The 18,849-nt window shown below is 42.7% G+C and overlaps 1 protein-coding gene across 2 annotated transcripts in view; it reads right to left on the bottom strand.

Moving 5' to 3' along the window:
- Positions 1-3,951: 3,951 nt before the first annotated feature.
- fancc (FA complementation group C) overlaps positions 3,952-18,849 on the bottom strand; it is a 274,053-nt gene continuing 259,155 nt past the window's right edge. For both annotated transcript variants that reach the window (XM_072516728.1, XM_072516729.1), the window contains exons 14-15: positions 5,944-6,147; positions 3,952-4,632 (exon numbers count right to left, since the gene is read on the bottom strand). In XM_072516728.1, the coding sequence (XP_072372829.1) occupies positions 4,447-4,632; positions 5,944-6,147 (390 nt within the window). In that variant the 3' untranslated portion in view covers positions 3,952-4,446. The remainder of the gene's footprint in view (positions 4,633-5,943; positions 6,148-18,849) is intronic.

Genomic DNA, 18,849 nt, shown 5'->3' on the forward strand with positions numbered 1-18,849 from the left:
ACTCAAATACTGTTCAGGAAAAGAAACATTACTGAATTCATAATGACTTTTCTATTCCAAATGCGTTTATTAGCCAAGAGTTGGCTGTGCAATAGTTGGCTAATTAACGTACTAGCAATGTATGGTTGGTTAGATTGGTTAACCGATATTTCACACTGGCAACTTATTTTAAGCAAGAAGTACATTTTTTAAAACTTCATTCATGGGATGTGAGTGTCACTGACATCACCTGCATTAATTGCCCATCTCTAATTGTCTTTGAGATGATGATAACAAGCCACCTTCTGCATTTTAGCTGAGGAGTTCCAGAATGTTGGCCCAACAACGATGAAGGACATGCAATATACTTCCAAGTCAGGATAACTTGTGATTTGGAGGTGAACCTGCAGATGCTGGTGTTCCAAGGCCATTGCTAACCTTATGGAAGGGGGCAAGGGGGCAGAGCTGCCCGCCCAGTGGTTGAAGGAGAATCTGGTGGAGTTTCCTCAAAAGTTCCAGCATCAGAGGAAGGAGGCCTCGGAGGACCTGGCTAAGGTGGTGGAACCGCACAGGGTGGCGATTGAGAAAGTGGGGCAGAGGCTGGAGGCCCAGGGCCTGGCAATACAGAAGGTGGAGGAGACGGTAGGGGAGCATGTACCCGGTCTGCCTGTGGGTGACTTATCAGAAGGAGTTTTATTTTGATTCGCCAGAGGAGATGGTGGACTTTGAGAGACCATGGACTGGGAGATGTGTGAGGACAGTGAACTTTGGAGAGGAGCTTTGGGTTTGTGGTGAAATGTTTGGGTGAGTATTTCGGGTGTGTTTTGTTGGGGGAGTGGCAATGGTGTGTTTTTTGTTCTTTATTTGTTGGTGGCTGGGGTAGATTGGAGGGGGTTGGGGAGGTTACAGGCCTTGGGCGGGACCACCATGTTAACTGGGTGGGCTAGTTAATGGAAGTGAAGTGGGGGTCCTTTGTTTCGGGGGGGGGGAGGAGGGAAGGGTGCGTTACTGACATGGGTGTGGCTGGTGTGGTGCAGTTGGGAAGGGTGAGATGGCGGTGCCTATCCGAGGGTGGGCCTGGAGGGGCGCATGACAGGGGCTGGATGCTGGCCCAGGAAGTGGTACTGTTGATCGGCAGGGGAGGGGGGCGGGGAGCTGGGTGTTGGCGAAGATTCCGGATTTAGATACGCACCGGTTGATTATGGGGGGATTTTAATATGGTCTTGGACCCAAGCGTTGATCGGTCAAGCCCAAAGTCTTTTTTAAAATAAATTTAGAAAACCCAATTCATTTTTTTTTCCAATTAAGGGGCAATTTAACATGGCCAATCCACCTATCCTGCACATCTTTGGGTTGTGGGGGCGAAACCCACGAAAACACGGGGAGAATGTGCAAACTCCACACGGACAATGACCCAGAGCCGGGATCGAACCTGGGACCGTGGCGCCGTGAGGCAGCAGGGCTAACCCACTTCATCACTGTGCTGCCCTAGCCCAAAATCGTTGAGGATGTTGGCAGTGGCTGAGAGGGTTCATGGAGCGCATGGAGGGGTGGACCCGTGGAGATTTGTGAGGCTGAGGGTAAAAGGGTTTTCGTACTTCTCACGTACTTCTGACCACGCGCCGCACTGGGTGGATTTACGGGTGGTTCAGGGAGAGGCCCAACGGCCACAGTGGAGGTTGGATATGGGGTTGTTTGCTGATGAGGTGTGTGAGCGGGTGAGGGCTGCCATTCAGGGTTATGTAGAGGTGATACGGGGAGAGGTTGCAGCCACCACATTGTGAGACACTCAAGGTTAGAGGGGAGAGTTTTTTTTGATTCTGGCACACAGAGAGAGGTTGGAGCAGGAAGAGAAGGCAAAGCTGGTCGAGGAGATCTTGAGGGTGGATAGGAGGTACATGGTGGCGCCAGAGGAGGGGTTATTTAAGGAGAGGCAGAGGCTCCAGATGGAGTTTAGTGTATGAATATGGGGAGAAGGCAAGCAGGATGCTGGCCCATCAGTTGAGGAAGCAGGCAGCAGCTAGGGAGATTGGTAGAGTGAGGGATGAGGGGATAAGGTGGTGATGGATCACGAGTGGATGAATGGGGTATTTGAGGCCTTCTATGGGAGGCTTTACGAGTCGGAGCCCACGAGGGGGGATCAGACCGTTCCTTGACGGGTTTGAGTTTCCCAATTTGGAGGGGCGGGTGCAGCGCCTGGATGCCCCGATTGGGCTGCGGGAGGTGATGGATTGCAGGGGAGCGATGCAGAAAGGGAAGTGTGGTAAACCACTGTTAGTATATTGTATGTATTGTGGTGAACTTACTGTACTACATGTATTGGTAAACCACTGCCTGATGGCTCCGCCACCCCTCGGGCTCGGTATAAAGGTGGCTGACCTCTGGCCCTACCCCAGTTCTCTTCACCTTGTTCGGTTTCCCCACCTACATCCATAGCGATCGGGGTTCCTCCTTCATGAACATCAGTTCCTGCTTAGCAAGGGCATCGCCTCAAGCAGGACGACCAGCTACAACCATTGGGGAAACGGACAGGTGGAGAGGGAGAACGTGACGGACTGGAAGGCCGTCCTTCTGGCCCTACGGTCTAGGAGTCTCCCAGTCTCCTGCTGGTAGGAGGTCCTTCCCGAAGTGCTCCTCTCCATCCAGTCGCTCCTGTGCACTGCCGCCAATGAGACCCCTCACAAAAAGAAGACAACACGCTCCCGGACGTGCAGGTCTCAACACCAGTGCACACACCATAGCCGGGACTGAGGCGATCACGGCGGAAGGTCAAAGCCCCCGACAGACTCGACCTTTAAGTCCACTTCACCCCCGCTGGACTCTTTTTTTAACGGGGTGAATGTGGTAAACTGTTACTGTACTACATGTAAACCACTGCCTGATGGCGCCGCCTCCCCTTGGGCTCGGTATAAAGGTGGCTGACCTCCGGCCCTGCCCCAGTTCGGGATCAGTGGCCAGGAGGCTTTCTGTTTGGCTTATTAAAGCCACAGTTTTGTTCACTACTCGTTTTGTGTTAATTGATGGCACATCAGGAAGGCCCCGAGTCTGGAGCGGAGCTGTGGCCACTGCTGGTGAGGGTGTATAATGAAGTGGGGGGGGGGGACTCCCCACTACTTTGTCGCAGGCTTCTATCTCCCTTTTTCTTAAAAAGGATAAGAACCCAGAGCAGTGCAGGCCGTACCGCCCGCTAAAAGTTGACCAGTTTTCTTGCTTTGCTTAACTGTAGTGTATTAATTAGTCTGGGTAATATCCTCTTCCTCTGCTGTGAAGATCAAAACAAAATAATTATTCAACAAGTTTCTCATTTGCAATATCGCCTACATCCATTTTAAAGGGGCCTCATACCTTTTTCTTAATAATTGTAAAAACTGTATTAATCTCAATACCCCTCAAGGATATGTTTCATTTTTTAAGTGTTTCTTTTTGTCTTCGTTTGCTGTTCATCTTTTCCTTTGGGATCTACGCTAATCTTAGCACTTTTATGTTATCTCATCCCTTGTTGACTATGGTTCTTTCTCCTTTGGGTTAATTTTTTTCTTTACACACCTTGCATTATCCATCTAGTTTTTATATCATTTGCTGTTATCAATCCCTGTCTTATTCCTCTTAACGTTAGCTGTAGCAAAATCGTCAGAACATTCAAAAATTCTGTCTTTTCAGCCTTCTTCCATTGTTGCTTTCAATAACACTGGTAAATTGAAACTGCTGAACCATGTAGTTTCTTTTGCAGCTTCCTTGAAAGGTTTTGCAGCTCATTACACATACTGACAATTGTAGCTTCCATATCGCTACAGTTAGTTCACATTAATGACAGAGATTTAGGATGTATTATTGCAGTTCAGAAAATCACTAATTTCTAACCATTTAAAGTTGATGTAAATGCCTAAATGAGACAGCGTAAATAACACTGAATGAATAATATTGTATGGCTCCCACGTTGCCTTGAGCATACAAGGTAAATGTCAAGCAGTGTAAAATGCCAGTAAAAGTATCTGCAGTTTATTCAAGTCGGGCTGTATCAGACACTAGGAATGTAAAGCAGTTGTCTCCTTTTAAAGACGCAGTTTCAGTGGATCTCTTTTAAGTTACTGCTTCATTAAAATAAGAGAGACATTGCTAATCTCGTGTTTTTTTCACAGAATTGAATTCAAGAGCTTTTAAGTCAAGAAATTGCACTGATATTTTCTACTTGTTACATTTCTTAATTGATGATTTTGAATCATTTGTGTGTGAACATAGTGCTCTCATCTGACTTTGATTTGGCATATAATTGCTTGGCTTTGTTACAAATCATTTTCTCTGCCAAACTCCACCAGCTTCAGAAGTATGTGTTTCTTAATTAGAACAAGACACTGAAACAAACTGTTTGCAATACATTCTGGGGGAAATAGTCCACAAAATGATGCAGAATGCATTTATTTCAAACATGAATAAACTGGAAACAGTCACAAAATCATTAAATATTATTCAGTGGAGGATATCATTTGATTGCACTCTTTCAGATTGGGTTTCCAGTAACTGTTGTTGCAGGAGTTCAATAGTGCTTTGCACCGTATCATTTTTAGATGCTCCACATCTTTTGTTCTTTAGCCTGTGTGCAGTACTAGCCAGTAATTCTGAAATTCCACCAGTGGCAGCTCCAGCTAACGTGAACTGTAATACAGAAGGCATGTAATTTATAGGTAGCACCTTGTATTAAAAGAGGAATTAAAACTGATAATTTTAGTGGTTCTAAATTTTATTTTGAACTGGTGAGGCAGTAAAATTTTAGAAACATGGGGTTTGGATTCTCCGACTATGTCCCCACGCCGGCGTAAAACGGCCACCGATTCCCTGTTTTGCTGGGGCTAGCAGGACAGCAGCGGAGAGCACCCGGCTCTAGCTGCCGATACGCCCTGAAGAATTGCTGGGTCTGTGGCCGCGCATGATGACGGCGGCCACTCGCGGGCCCACAAAATACTCTTTCTTCTCCCCCCCCCCCCCCCCCCCCCCCCCTCGGCTGGCTCGCATGCCCCGGACCAGTCCACCACGGTGCCCCGGACCAGTCCACCACGGTACCCCCGCCCTGCCCACGGATCGGCCCTCCCCCGACTGTGGCGGTGCTGGACTGAGTCTGAAGTCGCCATGCCGAGTTCCCGACGGGTAAGACAACAGGTGACCTACGCCGTCGGGAGCGAAGCATCAGGGGGCTGGCCTCAGACAATGTCCTGAAGCCGTCGATACATGGGGCATATTTGAAGGGGGTGGAGCATCACAAAAGCGGCGTTGCCCCCGATTTGGTCGGGAACTCTAATGCGATTTTGGCGACCGGAGAATCCAACCCATGATTTCTTTACCAAGAGTCCCTAACCTGCTAGCTAGCTTTTTCCAGTGTGGTCAACAATCTACAAATTTAAAATCCAAGGAACTTGCAAAAATCAAACATTGATCAGATAATTTAATCAGTGTACTTTTCGATTAAATCTTATGTCAAGTGCTCTTGGGAGTTTTTCATGGCTTTATGTGCATTTGGATCTTCGGTGCTGGAAAGTGGGATTAAACCAAATGACTAGTTTCTTTTTGCCCCGGCGCAGCCATGATGGGCTGAATGGCCCATTTCTACACCATAACATTTTTATGGCTCTATATCTATTTAAACTTCAGATCGAAGCAATCAGAAAAGGCAAATAATAATGTAAACACTGTACTGCATGGCAGCATGAAGGTTTCTGCATTTGTTATACTGAAATGAAAACAGTCAATAAAAGTATGGTACTTTAAAATAAAACAGTACAAAATAAATACACAATTGATGCAGAATGTTTTTCTGTCCATTAACAAAACAAGGATGGAAAAAATGCATTCATGTTAAAAGGGGTGGTAATGATTCAAGTAAACTGAAAAGAACAATTTATCTGTAATTGAAAGCTGATAATGTATTATCATCCTTCGCAAACTATCAACAAAGCAACTTCAGATACTTACAAGTTGCACAGACTCCTTTGCTATTTTGTGTCCACCAGCTGAAAATAATAAAAAGCTCACTAGGAGGTGATTGATTAGCTCCTTAAGGTGATTTTGTTCTGTGCAGAGATTCCCAGTGAATAAAGCAGTCCGCAGATCCTCAAGATTCAAGGTTGATGTGTTGCTTAGTGTCTTTATTTGATTGTACACAGATTTCATGTTTTCCTGCAAGCAGTATTAAAAAAATAAAGACTTCACTTATTTTTCCCCAAATAAATATTTGTTTATAAATATATTCCAACAGTGACGAGACATCAAAAGTTATGGGCTGTCTTCAGGTGTGAAAGGTGCTTTAATAAATACAAGTCTTTGCATACACGCACACAAAGTTGTGCCTGGAGGGAAAGCTTCACTAGAACGGAAGAAAAATGGAAAACGCGGAACTATTTTACACTACTAGTATCTACATATGATGTGGAGATGCCGGTGTTGGACTGGGGTGAGCACAGTAAGAAGTCTTACAACACCAGGTTAACAGGTTTGTTTTAAATCACTAGCTTTCGGAGCACTGCTCCTTCCTCAGGTGAATGAAGAGATAGGTTCCAGAAACATATATATAGACAAAGTCAAAGCCTCCCACCATCTGGCCTGAGCTTGTGAAATCCTACCAACTGTCCTGGCTCCAGACAATTCACACCTCTTTAACCTGGGGTTACCCCTCTCTCTGGATCTGTAAAGACTTACATTCAAAGTATCGTCTTGCATCTTTGACTTTTTATATATATGTTTCTGGAACCTACCTCTTCATTCGCCTGAGGGAGGAGCAATGCTCCAAAAGCTAGTGATTTGAAACAAACCTGTTGGACTTTAACCTGGTGTTGTAAGACTTCTTACAGTTTACAGTATCTACATAGGGTGCTGGGCCAGAGAATGTCTTTTAATAATGAAAGGAGATGGAGAAATTCCCTGAGCAGATGTGATCATCATTTATATTGAAAGAAATTAGCAGAAAGCACCTCCAGCAGTTCAATCAATAAAATCCCATCACAATGCAATTTCACTTGAACTGATGAGACGTCCGATTACACTCAACATTTCCCAACAACTTATTAAGCTGAAAGGTTATTTGGAGAAATCAGTATTATGTATTCTCTCTCAGAAAGCTGACTTTCCACAAAGGTATAACGCATGATTTACAATGAATGATTTACTGGTATTTATACTGAAATAGATTAAGAACAAAGAACAACACAGGAACAGGCCCTTTGGCCCTACAAGCCTACGCCGACCATGGTACCTGCCTAAACTAAAACCGTATGCAGTCCGTATCTTTCCATTCCCATCCCTAAAGTGAAATTTAAAACAAGTGACAAGCCTTGTGTTTTAATTTGCTGTGATCACGTGATGTAGATGCTGATGGATTATTTCATGTTAATTGTGATTTAGGATCAAGTATTACCTCAAGTAAAACATGCTATTCTTGATTGCCTTTCCTATGTCCAGCTCCCTTGCATGACTTCATTCCTTCCCATCCAAATTGCAGCCAGCATATCTCCAGCAATGGCTTCTCTTTCCTTCCCCACACATCCAGGGCGTCTCTAATAATCTTATGCTGTCCTCCTCGTGGTATCGCTCAGTCATGAAATCTGATTCCATGTGCATGCTGATGATGCCCATCTCTACCTTGCCACCATTCCTCGCAACTTTGCAGTCACTTCCTGTGATCTGACGTGACCTAACATCATGCCTCAGCCGAGTCTCTTCAATCTTTCCTCATAGGACAATTACGCTATCCAAGGGATTCAGTCTAGTGAACCTTAATTGCACTTCCTCTTTGGTAAGTATATCCCTTCCTTAAGCAAGTAGACCAAAACTACACAAAGCTCCAGGTACATTCTTACCAAGGCTCCGTACAATTGCGGCAAGACCTCCTGCACTCAAATTCTCTTGTAATAAAGGCCAACATACAATTTAGGTAGACAAAGAAGATAAGGAAATGGTGTTCCTACAATGTGCACAAGATTCAATTCTAACCTAGTGCAGTATGTAAAAAGCTCAAGCAAAGAATATTTGCTTCTGGATCTTAAAATGGTGAATTAATCAGAGCAATAAAGAGAAATAATAGCAGGGTAACATTCAGGCAATAATGACAAATGTAATATTGTTTAAGATAACAATTAAGAAATACTTAAGCATGATAAAGATTAAGTTAATACATCGGAGAAAAACTGTTTTTCTCCAATAACCACTCTCGCCAATTTGATCCTGGGGGTTACCAGACAAACAATTACTTAGGCTAACAAGAACTAATCAGAGGCTAGGAATTCTGTGAAGGGAAACTCACCTCCTGACTCCCCAAAGTCTAAATATTATCTAGAAGGAACTATTAAGGAATGCAATGGTCTGGATGAATGCAGCTCCAACAACACTCAATATGCTCAACATTATCCAGGACAAAGAAGCCCAACTGAATGGCATCCAATCCAAAGTCTGAAACGTTCATTCCCTCCACAGCCATGGACATTGCCAGCAGTGTCACTGTATCAACTTGGAAAGGATCTTTTGGCAGCACTTTCCAAACCCTCAACTTCCCCATCTAGAAAACCAAGGGCAGCATATGCCTGTTATGGCCCAGGATTTAGAGAACCCCAAAGTGTATCATGGAGTTCACCTGACCCACAACGTTTAATAGATCGTGGTATGGGGAGCACACGGCCCACTCTACAGGTGTGGTGGAGCAGAAATGGAAAAGTATTTTTTAAAGCAAAACAATATTTATTCTATGAACTCAAGTTAACCTTTATAAAACATAGTGAACATCTTAGCAACCATTAATTCAAATACAACCTCCCAAAGACTACAACACCAAGTAATCCTTTAAGCTTTCCTTTCAACATCCATATGACTTAAAACACCTTTTACAAGAAGCATATCAGGTTAAAGTCACTCGCTGTTATTAATTTTAAATCACCAGGATCGATTTACACTCTTTACATTACAGAGCGAGATTCCTACACCTTCTGCCTGTGACTGCAGCTATCCAGCTCTGAAAACGAATCAAAAACACACCCTGCAGCAAACAGCCTAAAATGAAAATAAAAAGCTGACAGACAGCCCAGCTCCACCCACTCTGACATCACTGCAGTAATAAACACCCATTTCTTAAACTTACTCTCACATGACACCTCCCCCTAAGAAAAGAAAAAAACCCATCAACTTCAAGGTGGTTTCATTTTTCACCTTTAAGAAATGCACACAGTAAATATACTTTTTTGTTTTTTTTCCTCCAACTGAAATCCTTCTCGATTGACAGTCTCTTTGAACAAGAAGGTCTCTGCACGATCCGTCCATTTCTCTACGCCTCAGCATTTCTCTTTAAAGTCAGATACTCTGCTGTCCACTGGAATGTGTTACGCTTCTTCAGCAAGTCCATCAGTGGAGCAATCACGCTACAAAACGTTTGCACAAATGTTCGATCAAATCCACTCATGCCAAGAACTCGCATTATTTCCCTTTGTCTTGAGGGTATCGGAAACTCCTCAATAACTTGGTTTCACATCACGTGTGACCATTCGACCCTGTCTGATTGTGTGGCCAAGGTAAGTGACTTGTGCTTTTCCAAATTCACTTTTGGCTAGGTTTACCACCAAACCCGCCTCCTAAAGTCGATCAAATAACTCCATCAGATGTTGTAAATGTTCTTTCCATGTCTGGCTGAAAATTACCAGATCGTCGATGTATACCGCACAATTGGGTAATCCTGAAACAACTTTGTTAGTTAACTGTTGAAATGTGGCTGGGGCGTTTTTCATGCCAAATGGCATAACTTTGAATTGGTATATACCATCTGGAGTCACAAAAGCTGAAATCTCCTTACCCCTTTTGGATAAAGGTACCTGCCAGTAACCTTTAAGTAAATCCAGTATGGAAATAAAAGCTGATTGTCCCACTTTCACAATGCAATCCTCCAAACGTGGGATAGGATAAGAGTCCGTTCTTGTAACTGCATTAACCTTAGTCGACACACAACCGTTGGGTACTGTCTGGTTTAGGTACCATCACTATGGGTGAGCTCCATTGGCTGCAACCCACTTCAATTATGCCATTTTTAAACATACTCTCAGTCTTGTTGTTAACCTGTGCCAATTTTAAAGAGTTAAGTCTGTATGGATGTTGTTTGATTGGAACAGCATTTCCCACATCTACATCATGTATAGCCATTTTAGTACTTACCAATTTATCTCTACAAACTTGCCCATGTAATATCAACTCTTTCAGGTCAGTCCATTTTTCCTCTGGAAGGTAACTCAACAATTTATCCCAATTTTTAAGAACATCCTCGTTTTCCAATTTAATTTGAGGTATGTCAAATTCACAGTCATCTGGATTTGGTTCATCACTTTGAGTTAGAATCATTAAAACCTCCTTTTTCTCTCCTTCCCTTTCAAAGTACCTTTTAAGCATATTCACACTTGGTGAGCCTTCTATCTGGTGTTTTTACCACATAATTCACCTCACTTAATTTCCTTTCAATCTGATAAGGTCCACAAAACCTTGCTTTTAAAGATTCACCTAGCACTGGTAACAACACTAAAACTTTATCTCCACTGGCAAAACTACGAACTTTGGATTTCCTGTCCGCGACCCGTTTCATCACATTTTGTGCAACTTTTAAATGTTGTCTAGCCAATTCACCTTCTCTATTTAATCGTTCCCTGAAATTTGACACGTAATCCAATAATGCAATTTCCGATTTTTCCTGAATCAATTTAAGTGGTCCTCTTACCTCAACACCAAAGATTAGTTCAAAAACTAATGGTTGACTCATTAGGTGCATCCCTAATTGCAAACAGTACGAATGGAATTCCTTTCTCCCAATCCTTTGAATAATCGTGACAATAAGCCCTCAACATTGTCTTTAATGTCTGATGCCACCTTTCTAATGCTCCCTGCGATTCTGGATGGTACGCAGTTGATTTAAATTGTTTATTCCTAAGCTATGCAGAACTTCTTTGAATAACCTTGAGGTAAAATTTGATCCTTGATCCGATTGTATTTCTGTGGGTAGTCCATATCTAGTAAAGAATTTAAGTAACTCCTCCACAATCTTTTTAACTGTAATATTACATACTGGAATGGCCTCTGGAAACCTAGTAGACACATCCATTATAGTCAAAAGATATTGATACCCCCTTTTGGTTGTAGGAAGCGGTCCTACGCAATCAATTAGGACCCTTGTAAAAGGTTCCTCAGATGCTGGAATGGGTATTAAGGGCGCTGATTTTATCACTGCTTGAGGTTTCCCTGACATGTGTGACATGATTGACAAAATTTAACTACATCTTTATGTAGTCCAGGCCAATAAAAATGTTTTGGGATTTTAGCTTGAGTTTTCCTTATTCCCAAATGACCTCCCACTGGTACCTCATAGGCAACTCATAACACCTCCTTTCTATACCCTACCGCAATACTACTTGATGAACTTCTGCCCACTTTTCATCCGCCTGCATATGTAAAGGTCTCCATTTTCTCATCAAGACATCACTTTTACGGTAATAACACTCTGATATACATTCAGATTACTCTTCACTGTAATATATCTATATCTTTTTGTTGTAACTCCGCCAATTTTCCTGAAGTAAAAATATCCGCCTCATCCTCCACCTGGTCTTGTTCTTTTTCAACCATCTGATAATCGTTTCTGATAATTGCACTTCAAGTTCACTCTTTGATTTCTCCTCTTGCCTTAACCTGTGACTTTGCGACCTTGTCACGACACAATCCGGAAAAATCCCAGGATATTCGTCCTTCAACACTTCAGTTGTCTGATTTTCCACTGGCTTATCAACCACAGTAGGCATCACTCCCACCTGCGATCCAGCTGTGTCATTACCCAAGATAAACTGTATTCCTGGACAAGATAGTTTCTCTAATACTCCTACTACCACTTCACCACTCTTCACTGGACTTTCCAACCTTACCTTATATAATTGAACACTACCCCTCTCACCCTGAATTCCACATATTACCACCTTTTCTGGCAATATTCTTCCCAGACTACATAACTCCTCACCTCTTACCATCAAAGATTGACTAGCTCCTGTATCTCTTAAAATTGGGACTTCTTTACCTGCTCCTCCTGATACATGAGTAAACTTTACCCACACAAGTAAATTCTTTAAAGTGATCTGGCACCTTCTTATCAATCACCTCTTGATCAGGTGGTACAATCTTTTCCACCTCCTTCGCTTCACTTGGACTTTCCTTTACCACTTTAACAAACCCCACTGTGTTATCCTCTTTTACCACATCAGCCTTCCCTGTGCTATCTATCCCTCACAGGCTGAAACTGATGTCGGTAACCAAGCTTTGATTTATGAACTAATTCATAATCATCTGCCATTTCTGCTGCCAATCTCGCAGTTTTAACCCTCTGCTTTTCCACATGAATTCTCACTACATCAAGAATTGAATTTTTAAACTCCTCCAAAAGTATAATTTCTCTGAGAGCTTCATACGTTTGGTCTATTTTCAAAGCCCTTATCCACCTATCAAAATTACTCTGATCCTTTCAAAGTACATGTATGTTTGACCAAATTTGTTCCCTAAATTTCTAAACCTTTGTCTGTAGGCTTCATAAGCACCTAAGATGGATTTTTTTCACCTCCTCATACGTCTCAGATACCTCCTCTGGTAGTGATGCAAACACTTCACTAGCCCTACCTACCAGCTTTGTTTGAATCAGTAATACCCACATGTCCTGTGGCCATTTCATTTGTTTAGCCACCTTCTCAAATGAAATGAAAAAGGCTTCTACCTCGTTCTCGTCAAACCTTGGTAATGCTTGGACATATTTAAATAGATTCCCACCAAGCCTTCGACTATGACATTCTTTGTCACTATCCATCAACTACGTTTCCCTTTACGTCTGCCAATTTTAACTGTCATGTTTCATGACCTCACTCTCTTTATCTTTTTCACTGATCTGTTTCTCCCTTTCTCTTTCTTTTTGTTCTGCTAGGACTATTCTTTCTGTTTTCCTTTCTTTTCTCTCTTTTTCCTCTCTTTCGTATTCAAGCTGCTTTAATTCTTTCTCATGTTCCATTTGTTTAATTTGCAACTGAATTTTTGCTATTTCCAATGAGTCAATGTATCTCAGGTAACTTTAAATGCTCAGCCACCGCCATAATTACCTCATTTTTTCGCATTTTGTCAGGTAATGTTAACTGCAATGTTTTTGCGAAATCTAACAGCCTGCTTTTAGTCTGTCCGTAAGGTACTGCGTGTGACCGTCTCCACCCCCAAAAACTTCAGAGCCTCTGAAAGAGCCATTGTCCACAACATACTCCCTACCTAAACTAAAATACCACACCTGAAAAGCAACCACAATATGCTCACCCCTCACTGTCTTTAAATTCACTAAGCCAATCTAATAGATCAACTTTTATCCCCCTCGAGCCCCCAATTTGTTATGGGTCAGGGTTTAGAGAACCCCAAAGTGTATCATGGAGTTAACCTGACCCACAACTCTTAATAGATTGTGGTATGGGGAGCACACGGCCCACTCTACAGGTGTGGTAGAGCAGAAATGGAAAAGTATTTTTTAAACCAAAACAAAATGTTTATTCTATGAACTCAAGTTAACCTTTTTAAAACATAGTGAACATCTTAGCAACCATTAATTCATACAACACCAAGTAATCCTTTAAACTTTCCTTTTAACATCCATATGACTTAAAACACCTTTTACCAGAAGCACATCAGGTTAAAGTCACTACTGTTATTAGTTTTAAATCACCAGGATCGATTTACAGTCTTTAGATTACAGAGAGAGATTCACACACCGTCTGGCTGTGACTGCAGCTATCCAGCTCTGAAAACAAAACGAAAAAACACCCTGCAGCAAACAGCCTAAAACAGAAGTAAAAAGTGGACAGCCCATGTCCACCCACTCTCTGACATCACTGCAGTAATAAACACCCATTTCTTAAAGGTACTCTCACTAAAGATACTTGTATACACACCCATTTCTTAAAGGTACTCTCACATGACACCTGGGAAACTACCACATACACAACAGCCAGACTTGGAACAATTTTTGCCGTTCCTTCATTGTCTCTGGGTCAAAGTCCTGGAACTTTTTCCCTATCAGCACTGAGAGTGAACCTATGCCACATGGGCTGCAGCAGTTAAAGAAAGTGGCTCTCCATTGCTTTCTCACTGGCAATGAATGCTGGCTAGTCAGCAATGCTTACATCCAATGATCAAGTAAAAATAAACACACATTCAGTAATTTGTTAGAGAAAGGCATACTGACAGAGAACAGCTAATATCATACCTATATTTAAGGAGATAGAACATGTCCAGGGAACTAAAGACCCAGTCAGCTTAACATCAATTGTAGGGAAAGTCAAATTGAATCCCAATGGGGAAATAGAAAACCATCTAGAAACCAAAAATATAACAATAGTCAACAGGGATTTCAATGGGGAAAGTCTTGCTTGGCCAATGTCATTGAATTATTCGAAAATGTAATAGATAATAAAGAATGGTAATTGTCGTACATGTAATACACCTGGAATTCCAAAAGGTCTTCAATAAGATTTCACATAATAGACCAATGCTCAAGTCTCCTGGCTTTACATGCTCTGATAAGTAACAGAATAAAAAGCAAGCCGGTTGCAAAACAAAAAGCAGAGATTAGGGAGGATGTTAGAGAGGAGGAATGGGAGGAAGCTCAAGTGGAGCATAAACACCACTATGTACTGGTTATGCTGAATGGCTCTTTTCTGTGCTAATGTGGTTCTTTGTAAATTTAAAATCTTGATCCTCATTTTCAAATCCCACACTGGCCTCATTCCACCCTTCTGCAATCTCCTTCATCCTTACTTTCCCACCATCATCCTTTGATCTTCTAAACTCTGGTCTACTCTACAACCCTAACTGAGGCAGCCATCAGCCACTTTGATTCTACTCTTGGAACTCCCTTCACAACTCCTTTAAACCCAAAAGGGACGAGATAAACTGAACTAAATGGGAGGGAGGAATAACAAATTAACAGATCAAATATGGTAATTACCTATGAATTGGAGCTTCAGTGAGTTGTAGCTTTTTAAAACCTATCATTTACATATAAATTATATTGTGGTTATCCACCATAATTGGCAATTGCATCTCAGAAAAAAATAAGTTTGTTGGCTTAGAAATATCTGAGGCCAATTAGGGTTGTGGTGTTGTGATGGTCAGGGAAGGGCTAGCATGAAACTTGGATCTGGTATGATACTTCCCATATTGGAAATTCCAGCAGTTTTTCTGGTGAGCCCATAATATGCCCATCCACTAACTGGCAGGAATATTATAATCATATTTATATCAATAAAAAAATGTCACACCACATATTTCCCTCAGCCACAATTAGCCATGATGGATGCCAGAGTTCCTGCTGTTTAGGATTATTCATGCAAGTCACTGCACTGTATTATGATCCCTGACCAGACCCGAACAGTGGCTAGGATACTGGACCAAAACCCCAATATTTTATTTTAATTTTCTAAGACTGTGAGGAAAGGAACTACGCTCCAGGAGTGAATGCACGAAGAAATAGGAAAATGGCATTTTAAAACAAAACATTATTACTAACACAGCATTAAAATATTTTATTGCACCCAAAATGGCTTACAATTACCCCTTAAACAATACTACTCAACACAGTGAATACAATACCTTTACTTGCTATCTTTATTCTCACTCAACAACAAGAAAATAGACCATCTCAGCTTTCAAGCAACCCTAAATACCAATGGTGCAGAAGAATATTTGCTTTACAGAGTTATTCTTTGAGAAAGAGATCTCAACACTGCTTTACAGAACAGATCAGATTCCGGTCCGAACTCCTGCAGAAGTTCTGGCTGAATATCTTCAAAAGTTTTCAACTGGCTTGCTTCAGGTCCCCCTTGTCCTCAGCACTGCTTTAAATGCAGATAATCTCTTTTAACTAACTTACAGTTAGAGCACAACTGTCTCACTGTGCACGCCTTCAGCCAGATCAGAACTGAAAAATGCCTTCTCAGAAAACCTGATGCTGAAATCAAATGGACTCCCCAGGGAATCCCCTTAATTAAAACAAAACTGCATTATCCCAAGCTTTTACAATGGTTAATTGCACCTCAGGCTCCTAAAAGCTTTGTTGTCTTTCAAACTAAGATTCTTTTTAAAACATGTCCGCAGCAGTCAAACACACTGACCCAGGCTTTTACCCCTTACTTCACCAAATACTTATAATCCAATATATCCAAAATCCTACATTCAAGATAACTGCCAAAACTGGTAGAAGTTGCCAGTGGCACTTTTGGAATAATTTTCAGTGGGCTCCAGAGCCCCAGATATACTCGAACTGCAACAGACAGCTACACAGAAAGCTCCGCTCCCTGAGGTCAGCATTTCAGTCTGGGTGTCTGCTCACGATATTTAACATTGCCCGGCCTTCCGATTTCCAAATCAGTCAGGGGCTTCAGCAGTGCAGGAATCTTAATTGCAGACCAAGCTCCATGTATGTCTGAAACTGCCTGCAACCTCCTGAAGAATTGATGTCTTAACTGCTCAGGAATCAAAACTGTCATCAGCTCACTCTAACAGTGAAAATGCAGCTCTCAAAAGAGGTACATACCATCCAAAATGACAGGGACTGGCTCATTTGCATAAGATGGTAGGCACAGCGTGCCAGTAAGGGTAGATCAAATTACCCACTCCATGCACCATGCCACTGCACCAGAGGAAAAGAGGCAGAGGAAAGGACCAAAAACAAAAAGTGTAGTATTAGAAATTTTAAGTTGCTCATGGAGTTTGCAGGGCCTTTGTTTTGTCACATCGTCAGTCAATCCACTCCAAGCCTCAGAGGGAGCAGTGCAATTTCCCAGTTAGTGAGAGTTATGCTCAAGGCTTTTAAAGAGCTAACTAGATGGAATTCCCAAAGCCTCCACACTGGAATTTTTCTATTCACTTTGTTTAATACAGCCACACAATGATTTTGCTTGTTAAATCTATATTACTTACCCCTGATATTTCAACATTGCCTATTCCCACAATATACTCAGTATACCTAATAACACCCATTTTGTTTACCAATGTTCAGTATTTTGATCACGCTCATAATGAATTTCACAATAGCTTACTGCTTCTTGCAGATTTTACGGGCCTAGCTGTTTCTTCCAACTCTATTTCAAATTTAACATCAAATGGAAATTTTACTGATTTGCATTTAGTTTCTAAAATTCAAGTTGTTATTGTGGGTTAGGAATGCTAGGTATTCCAGCACTATTCTCTGGGCCACTCAATTGAAAACCCCTCTCACCCCAATATCACTCTCTTAATAAGTAATTGCAGCTTTCCTTCCCTAAGTCAATCTCTTATGCAGACGAGGCTTTACCATGAATTTCCACTCTTTTCAATTTCAGTAAAAGAGTTTTGTTTTTAAAAAAATTATTAAAAGGTTATAGTAAATCCAAGAACACAACATCGTAATCCTCTGCAGTTTTTACTTGGAACATAATTTTCACAAAGATGTCAAGAAGGGTTGTCAGGCAGGATCTGCCTTCCAGTTGGCTGTCATTTACTGGATGATACAGATTTCCTCTCATTTTTTTGGGAAATGTTTTTATAAATGTTTTAACATTTTGTACAAGTACAAAATAAAATAAACAACAACCCTTAAACCAAAGGCAAAACACAAAAATGATCCTTGAAAATGAAATGAAAATCGCTTATTGTCACAAGTAGGCTTCAAATGAAGTTACTGTGAAAAGCCCCTAGTCGCCACATTACAGCGCCTGTTCGGGGAGGCTGGTACGGGAATTGAACCGTGCTGCTGGCCTGCCTTGGTCTGCTTTCAAAGCCAGCGATTTAGCCCTGTGCTAAACAGCCCCTTGAGTCCAAGATACCAGAGCCCCCCCCCACTTACTCACCCAACACCCTCCCGTTCATACCTTTGCACCCCTCTCCCCCCACCCCACTATCAGCTAACAGTGACCAGTTCTCTGAAATGCAATATATGTATATATATATATATTATTTTTCCTTTAAATCTCCCACTCCCCAACCCTCACGAGCCCCCCATCCCCACCTTCACTCATAATTTTCATACCACCCTGCCCACCCCATACCTCACAGCGCCTCTACCTCCCCACCTCTCCTCTCCCAACCCCACCACCCCCTCTCCCCCACCTCATGCTCCCCCCCACTCCCTAACACTCCCCCTCTCCCCCACCCCACCCTCTCCCCCACCCCCGATCCCTATCCCTCACACTTCCCACCCCTCACAGCCCCCCCACCTCATCTTTCCTTAACCCCAAATTACTCTCCCAACTCCTACCCCTCAGGACAATCACTCTCCCCATCCTTGCTACCCCCACCTAACCCATCTGCCACCCCCACCTTTAATGCCCCCCTGCCCACCATTCATGCCCTTCTCTCCCCACCACCATCCTGACTTCTCACGCCTCCCCTCTCCACCCCATATGCCCTCTCCTGCCCCATCCAACCCCACGCCCCATCCTCTCACCACTCTTATCCGTCAACTTCCCTTCTCCATCCCTATCCTCACCCCGCATGTCCCTCCACTTCCCTGCCCACCCTAAATCCCCCATCCATTAGGCCCCTTACTACCCCATCCCCATCCCTCATTTCCCCTCCCCTCACCGTCCCTCATTTCCCTCCCTCCCCTCAACCCCATGCCTCTCACTCCCCTTCTGAAATGCAATATAAACAACTGCCGTCGGTGGAACCCTTCAATCGACCCCCTCGTGGTGTATTTCACCTTCTCGAGGTGCAAAAACATCATTAAACCCCTAGCCACGCTGAAGCACTCGACGGCATTGCTAGCCCCCAGCCCAACAGGATCGGCCTCTGCACCACCAACGAGGCGAAGGCAAG

This window comes from Scyliorhinus torazame, chromosome 9 (assembly GCF_047496885.1).
Source record: "Scyliorhinus torazame isolate Kashiwa2021f chromosome 9, sScyTor2.1, whole genome shotgun sequence".
Classification (NCBI taxonomy): domain Eukaryota; kingdom Metazoa; phylum Chordata; class Chondrichthyes; order Carcharhiniformes; family Scyliorhinidae; genus Scyliorhinus; species Scyliorhinus torazame.